Raw genomic sequence first — 18,714 nt, 5'->3', positions numbered from 1 at the left:
GTCCCTCAGATCTGGCCAGAGAAGCCCTCGACCACTGCAGCCCGACAAATAAAAACAGCCTCAGTTGGAACGTAATGAAACATCGGAGTCGCTCAGGCAGTCTGGAGCCCTGAGTCGATTCTGATCCACTCCCCACACTACGGAGGCCGCCGAACCAACCCCTGAGACCCAGCCCTGATCTCCCAAGAAAGGAACACTGTTTGAAACTTAAAAAATATAGTTTTAACTCTGCATTTTAATGGGCATTTCAGACGAGGCCGAAGGCTTCACCTACAGACACACGGGAGTGACATTTCCTAAATGCAAGAGAATGCTCTTCTAATCTCTCCACCCCCTTGCCATATAAACTTATTTGCTCCACTTCTACTAAAGCCCCAGTGTGGGGGCCGAAATAATAGGAAGGTTACAAGCTGTAGAGCTTCCTTCCAAAGACCACATTTCTCTCAGCGTTACAGGAGACAAAAATAAATAAATCGCGTTTTAAAACTTGTAAGTGTGCGTGCGCGTATGCCCTTTGTGTTCCTCCGGGCGGCTTAGCCACACTTCGGGATGCTTGCGGCCTCTGGCTTGGGGCTCAGTTGCTGTTTACCCACTGTCCCCTCCCCTCGGCATCCCGTCGCTTTTCCCACCTACCCTCAGCCGGAAGAGCCCGTGTGGTACACGTTAGGATCCTGCATCCCACCCCTCGCCAAGTGCTCTCAGAATATAAAATAATTTCCAGCCATCTTCCTTACTCCCCCTAAGAGCGGCTCCAAGCAAGCAACAGTCCCTTCCACCTCGCTGCACTTCAAGGTCTGCCCCCTTTATTTACAGAGAATTAAGAAGTGGGTGATTAGGACTTCCTGGCCGACAGAAGCAGCCCTGATCCCAGCTCAAGCTGCTTTTAGTGACTCCCAGACCCTCAATAGGAAACAGAAGAAAAAAATAACTAAAAAAACCCCAAAGTTGTTCCTCATCGGCAGGAAACTTTCTCCTTCGTCAAGGCCTCTGTTAGGGAGACTGAAACGAGCAGCCCCGCGTCCTTCAGCCAGGAATCCTGTCCTCGGGGAGAAGGCCCCGGCAGGATTCTGGGGACTCAGTCACTCCAGGCTGTGGCGTCCGGAGTGGCCGGGCTGTGGGAGTGAAGGAGGCTAGTTCTTCGGGTCTTTGACTCCAGGGGCAGAAGAGCAGGCCCCCTCCACGGTCCTCTCCCAAGGCAAGCGGCGCCCGCCCCCCACCATGCAGAAATAACTCCCCACTTAGTGGTCCACCCTCCCACCCCCACAGAGACAAACACACACTCACTCACACTCACACACAGTAAGCTGGGTCCGGGGGGTCGGTTTACCCATAGATCGCGTCCTTGTCCCGCTTCAAGGCGTCGTTGACAGCGGATCCCATGCTGGCCGGCATGACATTGGGGTGCGGGGCGTGTGCGCCGTAGTGCTGTGTGGCGTGGAGCGGCGGCCCGTGGTTCAGGTGGTGAACCGGGGGGATCGGCCGTGGCGCGTGAGGGTCTCCGTACATGGAAGCGGGAACCCCTACTCCGTCCATCCCGCCGTAATGGGGTAGCTCATCGTACTGTCAGAACCCGGGAAGAGGGAGGGGGCGCAGGAGGTGAGGAAGAACAGAGGAGGGGGGTGGAAAGGGGAAAAGAGCAGAGAGAAGAGGGTGAACAGAAAAGAGGGGAAGGGATAAAGATGAGAGAGAGGAGAGAGGGAGGGAGGTAAGAAAGAGGAGAGGAGGAGGAGGGAGGGAGAGAGAGAGAGAGAGAGAGAGAGGAGAGAGAGAATAAAAATAAAAACAAAGTCAGAAAGGAGAAAAGTACCGAGCACAAGTTGAGCACACAGAAACCAAACCAGCCAAAACAACGAAGTTAAAAGTTGTGAGGAAAAAATGTTATTAAATTTAAAAATGAAAAAGCATGAACCAAGAGCAACGTTTAGAGAAGGAAGAGGAGGCGGCGAGGCCGGGGATTTGAGGGGGCGCCGGGAGGCCCCGCTCCCGCCGGAGGCAACAGAACCGTAGCGAGCCAACGGAGGGAGAAATGGAGTTAGTGTGAGGAGGAAACCCCGGATCCCACCCCTAACCCCCCTTCGCCTCCTCCGAGGATCCAATAAATCAAAAGGCGAAATGAAACAAAATAAAGAGAAGGAAAACGCTAATAATCAGCACGAGAACGCCGAGGACGAGGAAAGACTAGGGCCAGTGCCTCCCCGGGGGCAGGGAGCGGAGGGTGGGAGGGGGAATAACGTGAAAGTTACCAGAAACATTATTTAGCAGCGGATTCCCTGCGTCCTTGTCAATTTCAGAGACAAAACAAGCAGCCCAGGCTAGTAGTCTAGGCGGCGGCGCAGCGGCTGCGGCAGCGCGGCCCCAGCGGCGGCCCCGGCGGCGGCTCCTACGCAGCCCGTGCCCGCCCCGAGCCGCGCGAGCAGCGGCGGCAGCGGCGCAGCAGCGGCAGCAGGAGAACCGGGGGAATCGCGCTGCTGGGGTAAAAGCTGGAGCGAGGCGAAAGCGTGTAACGATTGCACACGCACACACACACACCACTCACACGCACTCGCCGCCCGCCCGCTCGCACAGCGCTGGAACACGCGCGCCCAGACACGCACACACGCACGCACACACACTCGCACACACGCAGAGGCACGGGGGGGAAAGAAGCCGATGAATAATTTTGCTATTTTTTAAAATACTGGCCGCCATAATCAAGCAGCGAGCAGCAGCAGAAGCGTTGAAGGGAGAGGAGGCATCGGGACAGGCCCCTCTTAGGAGAGGATTTATATCTAGGTAAGTGTTGGAGATTTAAACCTACCCTTTGCGCCATCAGTCTGCGCTCCAATAAACTCCTGGATGTGTCGTATATTTAATATCCCAGTCCGGATAAGAAAGTGATCTAGGCTGAAGATTCCTTTTTTTTTTTTTTCCAAACCAAAGAGACTTCTCCCAATTCTCCAATATGTTATTTTTTAGGGGGGAAAAAAAGCCCAGGCAAGACAACGAAGAGTTTTTTTTTTTTCTGTGATATTTCTTCTTTTTCTCTTTTTTCCTCTTCTTCCTCCTCCTCCTGATCTTCCTCCTCCTCCTCCACCTCCTCCTCCCCCCACCCCTCCTCCTCCTCTTCGGTCCTCCTTTCCCCCTCTTTCTCTTCTCTTCCCCTCAGTTGGAAAAAAAAAAAAGAAAGAAAGAAAAGAAAAAGAAGAAAAAGAAGAAAAAAATTGTCAAGCCCCCGAACTGAAGGTTACGAGCGGCCCGTCAGCAGCCCACATGTAACCGAACTGTCGTGTTTCATGGCTTTTTGCCACTCCAGCTGTCAATCAAAGCCCGGAATGTCAAGGTAGTGAATGAATGATGGTTGATGATGATGAAGAGGAGGAATCTTTCAGACCCGTTTTTTTCTTCCAGTAAAACTCCGCGAGGGGTTTCTGCTTCTTGAATTTTTTCCTCCCCCCTCCCCCCTTTTTTAGCTTTGCCCCCGCGGTATCTATAATACGATCCTCTCTCTTTAAAGTATTGTTCAAAGAAAGCAGTGAGAAAAATCAAGAAAAAAAATGAATAGTTTGCAAAAATTGGACTTCCTCCCCCCCTTTCCTGGTAGGTATTTTGTCTCTCCCTCTCTCTCTTTCTCGCTCGCTCGCTCGCTCTCACTCGCGCTCGCTCTCTCGCGCTCGCTCTCTCTCGCTCTCTTTCTCTCTCTGGGAGATGAGTGAGTGTCAGTAGGTGTTGGCAGGTTGGCTGCTGCCTGGCTTATTGAAGAGCCTCAGTTTGGCGGCGCGGGTCGGCGGCGGGAGAACGAAATGACGGAACCCGGAAGTCGTGGTGGCCATAGCCCGTCGTACGGCGGAGACACATCCCGGGAGTGGGGAGCGGGAGCGAGGAGGAGCGCGCCGCGCGGAGCCTCTGATATGCAACGAGTGCGATCGGACAGCCCCGGCTGGGGGGGCGGGGGAGGCGGGGGGCGGGAGGGGGAGGGGAGGCTCGAGCCGGGCGGACCCGAGCAAATCAGCGAGCCTGCTCCTCCACGGGGATGGGGAACGGCGGGGGGGAGGAATGGGAGAGTGTGTGTGTGTGTGTGAGAGTGTGTGTGTGTGCGTGCGCGTGTGTGTGTTGTGCGCGCGCGCGAACAGGGAGAGAGGGAGAGGGGGAGAGAGAGAGAAGAGGACAGGGAGAGCGCAGAGAGGAAAACTGCAGAAAACCACAGGGAAAGTACGGTACCGCCTCAGATCTTTTCATTTTTTTTTTTTTTTTCAAAAACTTACTTCTAGTTCATTTTCCCATCACTCCCGGCTCCTGCCTAACCGGGTCTTGTCGGAGACGTTTGGCATGGCGCTCTAGCTTTTGTTCCTTTTAATTCCGCGGCCTCCCTCTCCTCTGCCCGCCGATTACAGCACCCCGAAGGCTTCCTGCTAACGTCCAAGGGCAGCAAGCTCTGCAGACCGTACCATTGCCGGGCTAAATTTTTTATTAAGTGGCACTTTCTTTTCTGCGCAGATCCAGCAACCTTGTCAATACTCATTTTTTTCCAGGAACAGAAGAGACCAGCTTAATTCAGAGCACACTCCCTCCCAGCGGTGCGGACAAGGGGCCACCCCGAGAGTCTTTGGGGGCTGCGGCGGAATCGGGAGGGAGGAAGTGAAGAGAGAGTCATTTGGGTCCGATGTAACCAAGGGCGTGTGTGTGTGTGTGTGTGCGCGCGCGCGCGCGCGCGCGACGAGTGTGCGTCTCCAAAGTGGATCTTACTCAGAGCTGGGAAGCACAGGAGGGAAAGAGGGGGAGAAAGAAGTTGCCGGGCGAGGAGGAGTGGCCGGCGCTCACAGCCCAGCTTTGTTGTGGTCGCCCGAGGCGCAGCGGCGGGCCGCGGTAACGCCTGCTAATGGCTGTGTTAATTACACAGGGGCGATTTCGCGGGGTCAGGAAGATGGGGCCAGCTCCGAAAGAACTTTTCCAAAAAGGAAAAGGAAAGGAAAGGAACTACCCCACACCGTTTGGGTGGAAACTAGTTGTTGCCGGTGTCTGGTCCTCCCTGGCCCAAGCTGCACCAGGCTTCACCTCTGCGCCGCTGGTTTCCCGGCGGCCGCGCGTCAATCACAACGAGCCCGGAGTTGGGGGCGGAGCCACGGTCACCCGGCGCGAGCCGCGCAGCCTAGCAGCCCCCGCCGCGCCTCGGCCCCTTGTGGCGCGGCCCGGCCGGGACAGGCGCTGGAAGCGCGCCCTCTCCCCAACTTCTCGCTCTCGCCCTCCGAGTCCCTGGCCCAGAGAGTGGAAAGCGGACTGTTGTTCTCCCATAGCCGCATCCCTCCCCAACTTTGAACCCATTCTGGGAAGTGGAGAGTAGAGTGTCTTCCGCGCGCCGCGTCTATCCGACTTTCCCGCGGAGGGAGGGTGGGGTGGGGGAGGTTGATTAGAGAGAATAAAGTACTGTGTGTGCGTGTGTGTGTGGTGTGTGTGTGTGTGAGAGAGAGAGAGAGAGAAAGAGCGGGGAGGAGGGCGGGTGGGAGGGCTCTTTTTTTTTTGGCCCCCTTTCCATTTTCCCTGCTTCACTGTAAGCTTTCGAGCAACAGAAACTAGGCTAAGATTGCAGACTGCAGAGACTCCAAGCGGAGTCGGAGAAATTTGGCCTCGTTTTAATAGGGCTGAGGAATGAACTCGGGAGGTCAATAAAGCCCTCCAAAAATGATGAATGATTGAGCACCTGTGATGATGATAGTGATTACCAGAGCAATTAAACAGTTTGATTAAATGAGCCATCATAACAATGATGTCTGCGGGAAATCGGCCCTCACATATAAAGAAAGATAGTGCGAAGGGGCTGGCAGAGGCGCGGATAGCGCGACGCCAGGGAGAGGGGCTGCGGGCCGCGAGGTTTCTGCCCAGTGGCCCGAGCAGGGACGGCCGGACTCACGGAGCTTCAGGGAGGAGAGTGTAGCCCCGGTTTTCAGCCACTCTTTTTGCCCGGCTTCAAGCCTGCTAGAGCCGACGGGTAGGAAATCTGAAGGTTGGGGGGAGGGTACTTCCTCCACGTACTCTTTTTTTTTTTCCTAGAAGAACTACAAGATTAAAAGTATCCTTCTTATTTGTTGCTGAGTTGCTCGTCGACATTTAAGAGAAGGTGAGTAAAAAAGAAAAGAAGATGAAAGAGAAAAGAAAAAGTTGGTCTCCAGAATTTTATTTCAATCGACAGTTAGGCGAATTCAGTTTAGCCGGGACCGGGAGGTTTGAGAGGGCGGCGGGGTGTGGAGGGGAAAAAACCACAGTCTGCTCTCGCCGCGGAGCGTTTTCGACTTTGCAAAGCTGTTGATGTTGGTGGGTCCAAGTTCCCGGTGCAGCGCCGCTGGCTGAGAAGTTTGTACTGTTTTTACTCTTCTCATTATTCTTAAATTCAGTTTAGGAATTTAAGTTTATCGTCGCCAATAGGATTATTGTTGTTTCAAATGTCTTGTTCAATAAGTGCCAGTTACGTTTCTTTTTAAAGGAGACTCCTCAGTGTCCTTGATAAACCTTTTTTGTAAAGATCAACTTCACGCGGAACTTCTGCCTTGCAGGGTTTAAACATTCAACATTGCTACCTTCTGTTTCTTTTTCTGTTTTTACAGTGATACTGTAAAGTGAGTTAGCATCTCTATAGCTTTCATTTAAAAAAACTTAAGTCGCATTTCTAGAAAAACGTTCCTTCCCTGGCAGTGTGAGTAAAAACAATTCAGACAGATTGATGATTTCTATATTTTTTCTTTATTTTCTTTTTCTTTTCTTTTTTTTTTTTTTTCTGAGACGGAATCTCGCCGTGTCGCCCAGGCTGGAGTGCAGTGGCGCGATTTCGGCTCACTACAACCTCCGCCTCCCGGGTTCAAGCGATTCTCCTGCCTCAGCCTCTTGAGGAGCTGGGATTACAGGCGTGCGCCACCACGCCTGGCTAATTTTTTGTGTCTTTAGTAGAGACGGGGGGGGGGGGGGGGGTTCACCATGTTGGCCAGACTGGTCTCGAACTCTTGACCTCGTGTTCCACCCGCCTCGGCCTCTCAAAGTGCTCGAATTACAGGCGTGAGCCATCCCACCCGGCCGATTTCTATATTTTCAAACAATCGTAAGCTAATAATAAGTTGATTATCCAGTGATAATCTTGGGTTTTACAAAAAAAGAAAAGTTTAAACTTTCTTTTCATGTGTCTTCATCAGATGCAGAAGGCATTTTTAACCTTAACGCCTTTCTCTCTCTCTTTTTCATATTCTTAACGTCTTTTGCATTTTATTGAATACATTAAAGCAAACAACAGGGACAATATGGTTAGGTGTAGGAGGGAGAGAGAAATATGACATTTTAAGATATTGTCAAAAAATCATATTTAACTTCAACGACTTTTAGTTTAAAAAGTGTGAGAGTGTTAAAAGTGCATTCCTACTGGAGGAAATCTGTCTTTTAAAAATTTGCCAGTTGTCTCAGGGGAGAACCCAGAATTTCTTTGAACGAAAGAGATCTTACTTACCTAGTTGCATGTCACTTATGAAACTGTTAGTTTAAAATAGAAGTCCTAGTGTAGTGGATTACACACGAGGAGATCAAGTTGGAGTCGATTCAAGGTATTGGTTCTTGGTCAGTCTGATGAATTCAAAGGACTGTTACCTTTAATCAGCGACTTGCTGGTGTTTTACTAATAGAGCTGAAAAAAGCTCATCTAACATTTAAGAATTTCCTGGTTTCCCCCATCCCCAATTTTCCAGTCCAATAGAAGCGATTCCAAAGGAGTAGAGTACCCGCACTTTCTGATTTCCATCCTGGTGGCATTTTGCTAATGCCCCATTGTCAGCGTTGGCACTCCCACCCAGGCTTCCAGGCTCATCTGCTCTCCCACATTTGGGGTGAAAGGAAAGTAGGTGGGGCAGGCCCGGGAGACAGGCACGAAATGGGGGTCGCAGGAGGTGGCACACACCTCCGTCAACAGTCAGCTCCTTCTGCCCAGGCTGGAAATGGTTTTAACAGGCGGTAAAATTTCATCTTGCGGTGTCAAATTGGGGTCATTTTGGGGTTAGAGTTCTCAGTGTCCGAGAGGAGCTGTCCAGCTGCGTGGGGACTCATTAACTGCAAAAGATCTGTTTCAGTAAAAACAATTCAAAGACAATCAGAAGGCTAAAGACCCTCTACAAATCGCATTTTACAAGTGCCCCAGAACAAATATGGATGGTGAAACCTATTTCTTCAGAATCCCAAATCAGCTACTTAGCTCTGGAGTGGGGGTGGGGGTACTGCATAAAAAAGAGGTGAAAAGGAGGGGACCAAGTGGGTGGGGACCAATGGAAGGGGGAATCGGGCCTCTCAAATTTAAGAGTCTGTTTTTAATCACCTCTTTCTTATTGAAGCAACCCCAAGACTTCTGAAAACTGCTACTTTTCTATTTTTCCTTTTCTTTTTTGAGCCAACATGGAATGCTATTATAGGTAACATTTAAGATTTAAAAGGAATAATTGAATTCCACTTTAGTCCCTTAATTTGAAGGCCATTGGCTTTATGGGGGAGTGTTTAATTTGAACCAAGCATTTATGAACCCAGACTCTAAATGACTTTGCCCACACTCCTTAAGGAGCTTGTGTAGCTGTTTCTTTTTCTTTTTCTTGAAAGTTATAGAATCTCAGCACAGATAACTTCAAATTCCTCAGAACTGTGAAGTCCGAAGTGTTAATCTGTGTATTAAAATTGCCAGGTTTAAATCCTTTTTGTCTTCTTACAACAGTTAGAACAATTGACGTCTTGCTACAGAAGCAAATAAATCCAACCTTAATCTTATTTGTAACTTTATTTAATGTTTTAATTTGGAATATTTTGGATTAAGCAGATCTTTAAAAACTGTGTAAGGTTAATTTTTATTCCGGGAGGGAAGTTCTATTTACTGGTTTTGAAAAAAAGACATGAATTATTACTTTGATTTTCAAAAATTCCTTCAGGTAAAAGGAAAATTCAGGTTTAAAAAGAGAAACTAGATATGTGAAATGCCAGGGATTTTAGGATAAAACCAAGTCAATACTTAAAAGTAAAGTATCATTTGAAAGAAGTTTTATTTCTTGCATTACTGAACTGAGCAAGTAAAAGTGATCAAAAATATGTTATTCTCTCTCCATCTCTCTCTATCTCTGGACTCCACCTCTGTTACTAGGTCTTCTCTTTCCATCCCCAGCACTTCTCTTTAGGTTCTGAATGACACAGTGAATTTTTTTTTTTTTTTTGTAGTCTAGTTATTTTCTCCAAGCTTCTCAGAGTATTTCTACATTGTTATTCAAGGAGTTTGATTTCAGCCCTGCAGAAACAGCCCTGAGCCCAGCATCCCTGGGACAAAGGCAGAAGGGGCTATCTTCTGCCCAAGACCTGCTGGCTGACAGTTGGAATTTTTGATATATATTTTATTTGGCGTTTCCAATAACGTGTTTGTCTCTCCTTCTCCACCCCTTGCGGCCATCTATTACTTTTAAAACATCCCTTCTCCATATACATCGGCTTATCCTTGTGAACTGTTCTTGACCTTCACAGCAGTGTAGCCAGCAGCTCTCAAAGTTGGCCTAGAAATAATTCCACTGGCTTCCTTACCTGTTAACTTTACTCACTCTTCCTAGCTGGGATCAACAGAGGCAAGGGGACTTTTTTGTTTCCTTTTGTTGTTGTTGTTGTTGTTGTTGGTGGTGGTGGTGGTGGTGGTGGTGGTGGTGGTGGTGGTGGTTTTTGGTCCTTTGGTCCTTTTCCCACTTAAGCTTTCTATAATAATTTTTTCTCTGCCTCCTCCCATTAATAACGTTTAAGCACCCCACAATTTATTTTTTAAATAAAATGGAGTAAAATTATTATAACTTTTTCCGCTTTTTCCCCTGTTCTTATTTCTCCCAATTTTAGCTGCTTCACCATCGCACAGAAAGGATTTCAATAAATAGCCCTCTAGCGCTATCTGGCGGGGCTCCAAACACTGCGTGCGCTTGCTCTCACTGTTTCTTCCTCCTTCCCGCGCTCTCTTCTTTCCTCTCTTTCTTCCTCTCTCCTTCTTTTTCTTTCGTCTCTTCCGCTCGATTGTTTTTCTCTTTTTTCTGTCCTCCTGCGGCCTCTTGTCTAGTTCCTACCCCTACTTCCAGCGCAGGCGGCTTGGAAAGCCCCGGCCAGAGACTAGTAACCCTCGCAACTGGGAGATGCTCTGGCGACGGAGCTCTCTCTTCGGATCCCTCCTCCCGCTAACCCAACGCGGATCACACACATCCTTTGCCTTTGATTCGCACCTTAAAGTTGCTTAGCGTGCTGCTTAAGTCCCAGCGTCTCAGCTGGCGGTGGTTTGGAGGGGCTTAAAACTGCATTCGTGAAGTTTGGAGGAAAGAAATCAGACACTGGAATTCAGAGCTAGTGGAGCCCAGCTCAGTTTTAGATCAGAAGGCCGAGTCTCAGTGCGAGATTGAGGAAGGGTGTGGGCTTCACGGGGGCGGTGTGGGGCTGGGGGGAACAGCACGGCTCGGCGCCTAGCCTGCGAGAGGGAGTCGGTGTAGGGGGGCGAGCGGTCCCTCACCGCCTCCGCCCGATCCGTACTTCACAATGGACAGCTCGAGTTTGTATCCTAGGCCTGTCCAGGATTGTTTATTCCTTCACTTAATCAGCTTTATCTCTTTTCTTCCTCCCCCTGCCTCCACCAAATTTGGAGAGGAGTGGGAAAGAACTGGAAAACTCACAGGGCAAAGAGAGAAAACCAACAGTCAGACTGAGGAAGGAGGCACGCCTGGGATGCAATACCCAACAGTCTCCTCCCTCCTTTCCTGCAATTTGCAGGTCATTGTGTTTCTTATTTGTGGCTTTTTTTTTTTTTTTCTTCAGTAGCCTGTAAACAATCAACACCGCGTAGGGAGGTCAGAGGCGATGCGACTGTGGGGGAGATTCGACTCAGACTAGGTGCTTTAGATTTGGACCGGGCTGTATCCATACTTTATTAAAATTCTCATATGGGCGCGAGCTCGCTCTCTCTCTCTCTCTCTCTCTGACACACACACACACACACACACACACACACACACACACAGCCCGAGAGAAATTTCCAATCTTTGAGCAAATCTCTTCCATCTAGTCCTTGAAACAGAGGAAAGGACATGGGACCTGAAGGAGAGTTATGATTGAATTTTCTAAAATTTAGTTTTGACATTGCAAAGTAAAAGTGAGGACTGTATTCCCAATACAGACCCAGAAGGTGGCTATTTCTGGTGAGGGGACCCCAGCCTGTGGCGTCCATGATCAAGCAGACAAAGACCCCTTCCTAAATCTGAAGTCCCACCCCCACCCGTGGCAAAAATGGAATACAAGGGAGGGGAAGGATGGCACAATAGTGGGTTCTGTTTTCCAAGAACTGCCCCCCACCTCCAATGCGGAAGGAAAAAAGCACGATTCGGGTGTAATTAATTGGGGACCGTTATTAGGTCATCATTAGCCAAGGTACAAATAATTGCAGCACATTTTTACTTAAAATTGACCAGCCCCAGAGTGATAGATCGATTTGGAGTATAAAAATGATGTATCAAAACATCAATGTCGATTATTTGAAATATTGTAGTCGAATTTTTTTTATTGCTTCATCGGTTAAGTGTCTGAAAGTGCAGTGTTCAAACATATATTTATGTTGTCAATACTGTCAGAACTGTCAGTTTTACTATACCGGATTTGTACTATATTTCAAATATGCTCATTTACATAAAATGCCCACCCTAGGTTTCCCCCCCTACACCCACCCCATCTCTGGAAAATCCGTGTCAGTTTCTTCAAAGGATTCAGCAATCTTTGCCTAAGCTAAAGTGTGCACTACCTCTTTTACTCAATTTTCCACATCGGATTACATGTCTTTTTCACCATCTCTAACTTTCAAAGAGATCCTTCTTCCTTTCTCCCCAACTCTGCCTACTCTAACCTCTTCTTCAAAAGTACTGAAGCACTTAGAAAGCTTCGAATTTAAATATCCACATCCCAGCTCCAAATATACCATTGGAGTAAAAAAAGGGAAAGACCGGACTTGAGTGTACTTGGCCGCACTCGGGTAAACCAGGCTCCGCCAGGCAGACCTTCTCATACCGTCAGGGTCCATCACCAAATTACCTGGCAGATTGAAATCTTCCAGGGAAAATGAATTTGGAAATATAAACACCTTTTCTTTCTTTTTACTTAAAAGCCTCGATGGTAGAAAAAGAAATAATACTTACAAATGATCGGCACGTTTTAACTTTAAAAGCTTTTGAACTCAAGCGAAAGACACAAGTTGGAAACCGAATTGACAGTTTTAATTCTACCCATTTTCACCTGGCACATCAGATCAGAGGCAATCATTTATTTTATGGGGTGTGGAGGGGAAAGGCGAATAGAAAGCTAGAATCCACTGAAGTCCCTGTCCTAAAAATCTCAGAGAAATTAAACACTTACTGAAACACAAACATTCCATTGCTCCATACTCTCGGTCCAGATGAATTGAAACTTACAAATCCACATTCTCCCCAATTTTATGTTTTTTATTTATTTTTTTCAGAGTTTGACAGGAAAGATATCCAAGTCTGATAGGGAAGACAGGGCCACTTCTGCACGAGCTGTGAGGATGTGTTTTCATTTCCATAACACTGAGGCACTTTCTGTAAACCTTTTGATGTATTTAAATAAGTCTATTTGGACATTTAAAGAAGCTACACATACAAACATAGCTTGGCTTTTTGCCGTCAATCCCAGCATTAAAAAAAAAATTCATAATCTGAGAAGTTTTTCATACCCATCCTCTCAAATAAATAAATAAATAAAAGTGCAAACCAAAGAAAGTTTCCAGGTGCATCTGTACGTCTTCATGTGCGAGTTTATAAACAACTTCCAGTCGGTACTTGGGTGTTACCTCCCTCCTGCCACACACCCCAAGGCAGAGGCATTGAGGGATCGCCCCCAGAGAGCTGTGTTTACTTAGCTTTTTTTAAAAAAAAATCTCGCCACCATGTATGACAAGTGTTACTTCAAGAAATTCATCAGCCTTCTACAGATACTTCCAGTTTTCCTGTAATGATCTGCAGAAGAGAACTGCCATCACTTTCTCACATCCCAAGGTGTTACAGGAACTCAGAGAGAGGGGAGAGTGGCTGAAACGCTTAATTACTGGAGGCGAAGGAGGGGCGCGTGGGGGACCGAAGGAGAGGGGAGTGAAGAAGGAAGGTCCTTTACCAGGCTTATACCTGGAGAAAGCTTTGAGTCGCTTCCCTGCGAATATTTGGAAAAGGTATGGTTGCTTTTTTTTAAAATGCCTTTAGGGCAAAGTGATACCCTTGTGTAATAATTAACTCAGACAATAAAAATAATTGGAAAATCAGTTGGAATTTCTGAGTTTTTAATTACGTTTAATTTCGTACTAAGCCGTAAAATTACGAATGCCCCTCAATTAAACACTCTTCTCTTGTAAAGCGTTTAACAACAATTATTCCTTAATCAGTCTGAATGTGAGTCACAAATGGTGCTTTTCCACATCAAAGAGACGTCCTTCCACGTTACCTTTTAGTCATAAGTAAGAGGATTAATTCCTATAATTAGAGGGATAAATATGTGCATAAATATATCTCTCACCCTCTCCTTAAAAAACAAAACAAAACACTTTCCCTCTGTGTGATACGTGGCCGGCTATGGTAGGATAAGTGCTTTTAATTGTCTGTGTCTGCCCGGCATCCCTTTGCTTACGGGTGACTGGAACGGAGGAGACGCCGCGCGAAGCTCAGGGCCCCAGAGGGACACATGCACAGAGACGCACCCACGGGTCAGGCAGGAAGCGCAGAGTTCGGGGACCGGGACTCCACCAATTCCAGTGCGATCTTCCCCAGACAATAATAACCCACCTCCCACCTTGCCCCTGCCCAGCGCAGCAAGAGAGTTATCTCCCACTCTGTCCGCTTGTCCAGAAGAGCGGGGTCCCTGCCCTAAGCTCCAGCTCCAGGTTGACTCTTCAGGCTACAAATAAAAATTGAGCGTGACCTTTTAAAACTCCTGTGTGAATATCTCATTTACCTAATGACTTTATGTCACCTAGGAAGAAGGTCAATTTCCTCTTAACCTTTTCCCCGCTGCTGCAGTAAGCATTCTTCCCTAATCAATGGTGGCTGGAATAATCAATTCCCATTTTATGATCGCTGACAAACTCAATCTCGGGGCGGGGTGTGAGAGCGCTGGGGGAGCTGGCTCGGGCCAGGACGGAGGTCTCTCTGCGTACGCCCAGCTCCGCCCGGCGCCAGGGGAAGCCGCTCTCTCTTCCGTCGAGTTCTGAGACCTTGGCAAACTTCCCTCCCCCAACCGCCGGCGTGACTTCTGAGTTGTCACTAATCCGAACCTGATATTCACCAGAGCTCCTTCGGTCACCAACAACGCTCCCCGCTGCTGCCGCGGCCTCCCTCCAGCCCGCCCTCCTCGCCGTGTTTTCATTTCAAAGTCGGCGGGCAGGGATTGCCCCGACCCAGTGTGTGCGTGCGTGCGTGTGTGTGTGTGTGTGTGTGTGTCTGTGTGTGTGTGTGTGCGTGCGTGTGTGTGTGTGTGTGTGTGTCTGTGTGTGTGTGTGTGCGTGCGTGGTTTCATTTACATTTTAAAAATCATTGTTGCCTTCTTCAGCGTGGATCTCAGCACTTTCCCTGTGTCTCAGACCGACTAACTTTGCATAAACAAAACAACAACCGACGCTCATAGTGGGTGAAATCCTGCGGGGAAATGAAGGCAACCTGATGGAGTTCGATTTCTCTCTCTCTCTCTCTCTCTCTCTCTCTCTCTGTCTCTTCCCCACCTTTCTTCCTCTTCTCTTACCTTCTTCCTCCACTCCCCCCTCCAACCCAAATTCAGCTATCCTAAAGTTTATCAGATATCACTTCCTCCCCTTTTTAAATTCTTCAGACCTGCCTCAGTCTGGGGAAATTACTGGGCAAATTACTAGATCAGAGCTATTTTGAAAGCTAATTTGGGGTAAACTCACTGTTCCTTATCTTTGCAGGGTTTAAATATGAGCCGCTCTCTGGTTCTAATCTCTCATAAAGTAGAAATTGACTTTTACACATGCAGGCCCTATTTAAAGGAGGGGGGGTCTCAACACTGGTTCACCGCGGGTCCCTGGAAACTTTTCCCCCTTATTCCACCCTAATCCCGTTTTCACTCACTACCAAGACACCGAAGCCGCTGATGATTAAAGCAATCTCAAAAGTCTTGCTTAGCTAGGGTTCAATGGCAGGAAAATCATTTCCTCAAAAAAAGAAGTTCTGTAGCCAGGTTTTTGAAGATTTCCTATGAAGAGTCAATCTCTCAATACTGTATTGCCCAGTTAGTTAAAAGGGAACCCAAAACTGAACTTTCTCTCCTGAGAGTGCTCTCTCAGGCCTGCCTTGCCTATGGGGATAATCTTTAAAAAGGTAATCAAACCGTTCCTTTTCTTCATTCACAGATCCTCACTACTTGTAGGCAGACATTCTGCTAAAATCGGAAAGTTTTCCAATTAATCAAAAACAAACATATAACTCTTCCACTTTTTATCCTTCACTCTGGTGTAAAAAGCAAACAAACAAAAAGGGCCTTTGAGTTTGAGGTGAGGGATATCTGGGCCACATTACTCATTGTACACCCATGAAAGCCTCCTACATCCTGTTGGTAATGAAGATGGCAAATCATGGCACTTGCCTGAAACTTTCAGGTTCCATTCTTGCGTTGGGCCTGAAGGTGCTGGAGTGTGAAAGGCAGTGAGAACATGCCAGGTTCAGGACCTGACCTGGAACAGGAGCACTGAGTTCTCAGTATTGTCATTTTCCTCTTTCTTCATACCAGGAAGTACTTTTGCAACTCACACTGAGTTAGATTCGAGATTTAAATGGGTGTCGAAGGTTGGTCCAGCCCTGAGTCACAGTTTATAACACCCTGGCTTTCAGAAGATTTGCTTCATATTCCCAACAAGTGAGTTGCAGACCATCTTAGACTACAACCTGTTTGTAGGCCGAAAAGTGCTTGTACAGGAACAGTTTCCCATTACTAAGAGTACTGAGTGGGTTTTTTATCTCTATTTGACAGAGGAGCAGACAGATTGGGGATGGGCCCCTTGACCTCAGATAATTACTTCAGTCATCCCTCTTCAGCAAATTTAATTCTCACACAAAGAGTAATTAACAACCTCTGACTAGTCACTCTATGAGAATTTCCTTTCCTTTTCTTAGCTTAAGGACCCTCACAGGAATATTGAAGAATATGTTTAATAGTAGTTTTTAGTTTCACTGCATTTAAACATTTTTGCATTCTGCTCACTTCTTCCATAGTCTACTGGAACACGTTTAACAGAGTCTTGGGCTGTATTCTAACTCCAGCACGTGAAATTGGAAAATCCAGTCATCAATCGACTGCCCTCCCTATTCCCCACCCTGACCCCAAGCAAAGCTATTCACTAGACAACTCTTTGTCAATGGAAAATTCCTTAAGTTTGCTTAATGAGGAGAGCATGTCACAAGAAAGAAAAAATTTTAATAGTAAAAAATGCTATTCTCTCCTTCTGACTGCCTAACAACTTTGTCTCCACGAGTGTCTCGTTCAGGGTTGCAAATCAAAATTACATGTCAGGATACAAGCCACAGTATTGGAACAGGAAGAATGAGCACACAGACCACTAGCTTTTCAACGGCAAGTGAGGTCTCTGCAAGGCTCATGTCCTAAATGGAGAGACATCTTATTCAAACATCTCTAAGGGAGAGGGTTGAATCAGATCACTTCTGAGGCTGTTTTTAACCCTAGAAACACAAAAAGGGACTCCAAGGTCTAAAAAGCCATCAGGAGCTCAGGCTCTGGAGTGTGACAGGAAGGGGCTGAATACTAGATCCGGCCTGTGCTGATTGTGAACTCTTAGTAGTCACCTGACCCCTCTAAACCCCAGTAACCTCATGCATAAAATCCGCATAACAATAGTTGATATTACTGGACACATTTGTCAGCCTCTTCAGGTCCACTATTTACTTTCCTCCTCCTGATTTTTGCCCCAAAGGCTGGTATAGATGGTTTTAGAATGGCCCTTGTTTCCTCTTGGGCTTGCCTAGATTGGGTAGAGCCAGGTCTGGATGCTGATTCCCAGGGTCCCTGAGGGCTGGCTGCATTCCAGCCACAGCTCAAGCAGTCCTCTTCCCACAGTTCTGTTTCTAGATTTAGGTAACCATGTCCTTCTCCAGTACTAGCCTTGGGGCACTGCACTGTCCCTCGTGGTTTCCTAACACCCTGCTCACACCTTTTTAATAAAGTTCCTTTATTAAGCTCTCCTCAAATTACCCAATTTGATGTGTACCATCTGTTTCCTGCTGGACCTTGACTGATACACCTTATAAACGTGTTTAGAGGATTAAAATTAAATGAGATAATGCACAGAAAGCACAGAGTGCAGTTCTTTGCATATAGTAAAAGCTTAATAAATAGGGCTTTTAGTTATTTTTACAATTATCATCTTGTGCAACCCTTTCATTTTATATAGGAGAAAATGGAAACCCAGAACTGTTAGGAGAAGCATTCGAAGTCTAATTAACTGAAGGTAGTAACAATCCTGGGACCAAATCCCTGAACTGCCTGCTTGAAGTTCATTGTTCTTCCCTCCGCATCTTGTTGAGCAAAACAGATGAGAAAGGAGGGAACTCTTATTTTCATAGATGTTGGAAAAAGGGTTAGATGAGCTAGAGGCAGAGGTGTAGGAGGTAATAAGCGTCTTTCCATGTATCATTGGGTTTGTCCCTGCTAAATTGCTGCTGAAATAAAGAATGCCATTGCAATTTAGAATCCAGTGATTTCACTAACAATAAAATGGGTATGTAACAGGGGGCACACTGTATGCTTGACAGGTTAAAAACAAATTTATAAACATCTAATTGGAAGTTTTACCAGGAGGCATAATAATGTTTTAAGACTATAGAGGGTACACTGAAATTAATTTTTAAATAAAGGCTGATTTTTGGATTAGCAGTGTAGATTGAGTATCTTTAAAATATAATACTGTGCTGTGAACTCATAAGAGAACCAGAACACTGAATCCTGAGCCACAGATGTTCTATAATGTAATAGAATTAATAACTGGGAGAAAACATTCAATCACTAATTCCTACATCCATTCAGTCGTTCAAATAGATATTTGTTGAGCTTGCAATATTCTCTAGGTGCTCTTATGAGTGCTGACATATAAAGATTAATTAAATATATTCTCAGCTTCAATTGGGTTTTAGAGGAAAACAGAGGCAGGTGTATAAAAAGATTTTGGTATGAATAAAAGTAGAAACATGCCTAGGCTACTATGGGAGCCTTAAAGAGAGTGAGTGGGGTATGGGGAACGGAGAGTAGAAGAAGCTTTCTTAGGTCAGAACTAAGTCTTAGCAAGAGTCATGTGTTTCAATTCAATTACATTTTAGCCTTCTATATTCTTGCAAATTATCAATGATACTAATGAATTAAGATTTAGCTTTCATTAGTATTTACATTAGTAATAAAACCAAAAAAGCACATACAATATTGCATGACTTTTTATATAGGAGGTTGGCTGAGGTATACGTGGAAACAGAAACATTTAAATAAATTTTCCACTGGTGACGAGAGTGTATGATATGAAAAGTAGAATAAACTTTAAAGGTGGTATCATAGAGAGACTCGCTTGAAAAATACCATCTTCAGAGATTTCATTAATGTACTTTACCAATTATGTCTTATTTATATAACGAGTTGGACCAGGCTTATTTGAGATAT

At 46.5% G+C, this 18,714-nt stretch overlaps 1 protein-coding gene and 1 long non-coding RNA gene across 8 annotated transcripts in view; one reads left to right on the top strand and one right to left on the bottom strand.

The window, feature by feature from the left end:
• The window catches only part of LOC105492656 (Meis homeobox 2), a 212,607-nt gene extending 208,213 nt beyond the window's left edge, over positions 1 to 4,394 (bottom strand). The window contains exons 1-2 of one of the 6 annotated variants that reach the window (XM_011759909.2): positions 4,242 to 4,394; positions 1,328 to 1,560 (exon numbers count right to left, since the gene is read on the bottom strand). In XM_011759909.2, the coding sequence (XP_011758211.1) occupies positions 1,328 to 1,533 (206 nt within the window). In that variant the 5' untranslated portion in view covers positions 1,534 to 1,560; positions 4,242 to 4,394. Of the gene's footprint in view, positions 1 to 1,327; positions 1,561 to 2,243; positions 2,382 to 2,797; positions 3,904 to 4,241 lie in introns of those variants that run through there. The other 5 variants (XM_011759884.3, XM_011759914.2, XM_011759895.3 and 2 more) reach the window with 5 other exon arrangements.
• LOC105492707 (uncharacterized) overlaps positions 2,467 to 18,714 on the top strand; it is a 38,957-nt gene continuing 22,709 nt past the window's right edge. Inside the window, exon 1 of one of the 2 annotated variants that reach the window (XR_011606169.1) lies at positions 2,467 to 2,772. This is a non-coding gene — a long non-coding RNA (uncharacterized lncRNA). Of the gene's footprint in view, positions 2,773 to 5,486; positions 6,092 to 18,714 lie in introns of those variants that run through there. The other variant, XR_011606170.1, reaches the window with a different exon arrangement.

Source organism: Macaca nemestrina, chromosome 7 (genome assembly GCF_043159975.1).
Source record: "Macaca nemestrina isolate mMacNem1 chromosome 7, mMacNem.hap1, whole genome shotgun sequence".
In the NCBI taxonomy this organism is placed as follows: domain Eukaryota; kingdom Metazoa; phylum Chordata; class Mammalia; order Primates; family Cercopithecidae; genus Macaca; species Macaca nemestrina.
The sequence above is the reverse complement of the archived record's forward strand: the minus strand, read 5'-3'. Positions and strand labels throughout refer to the sequence as shown.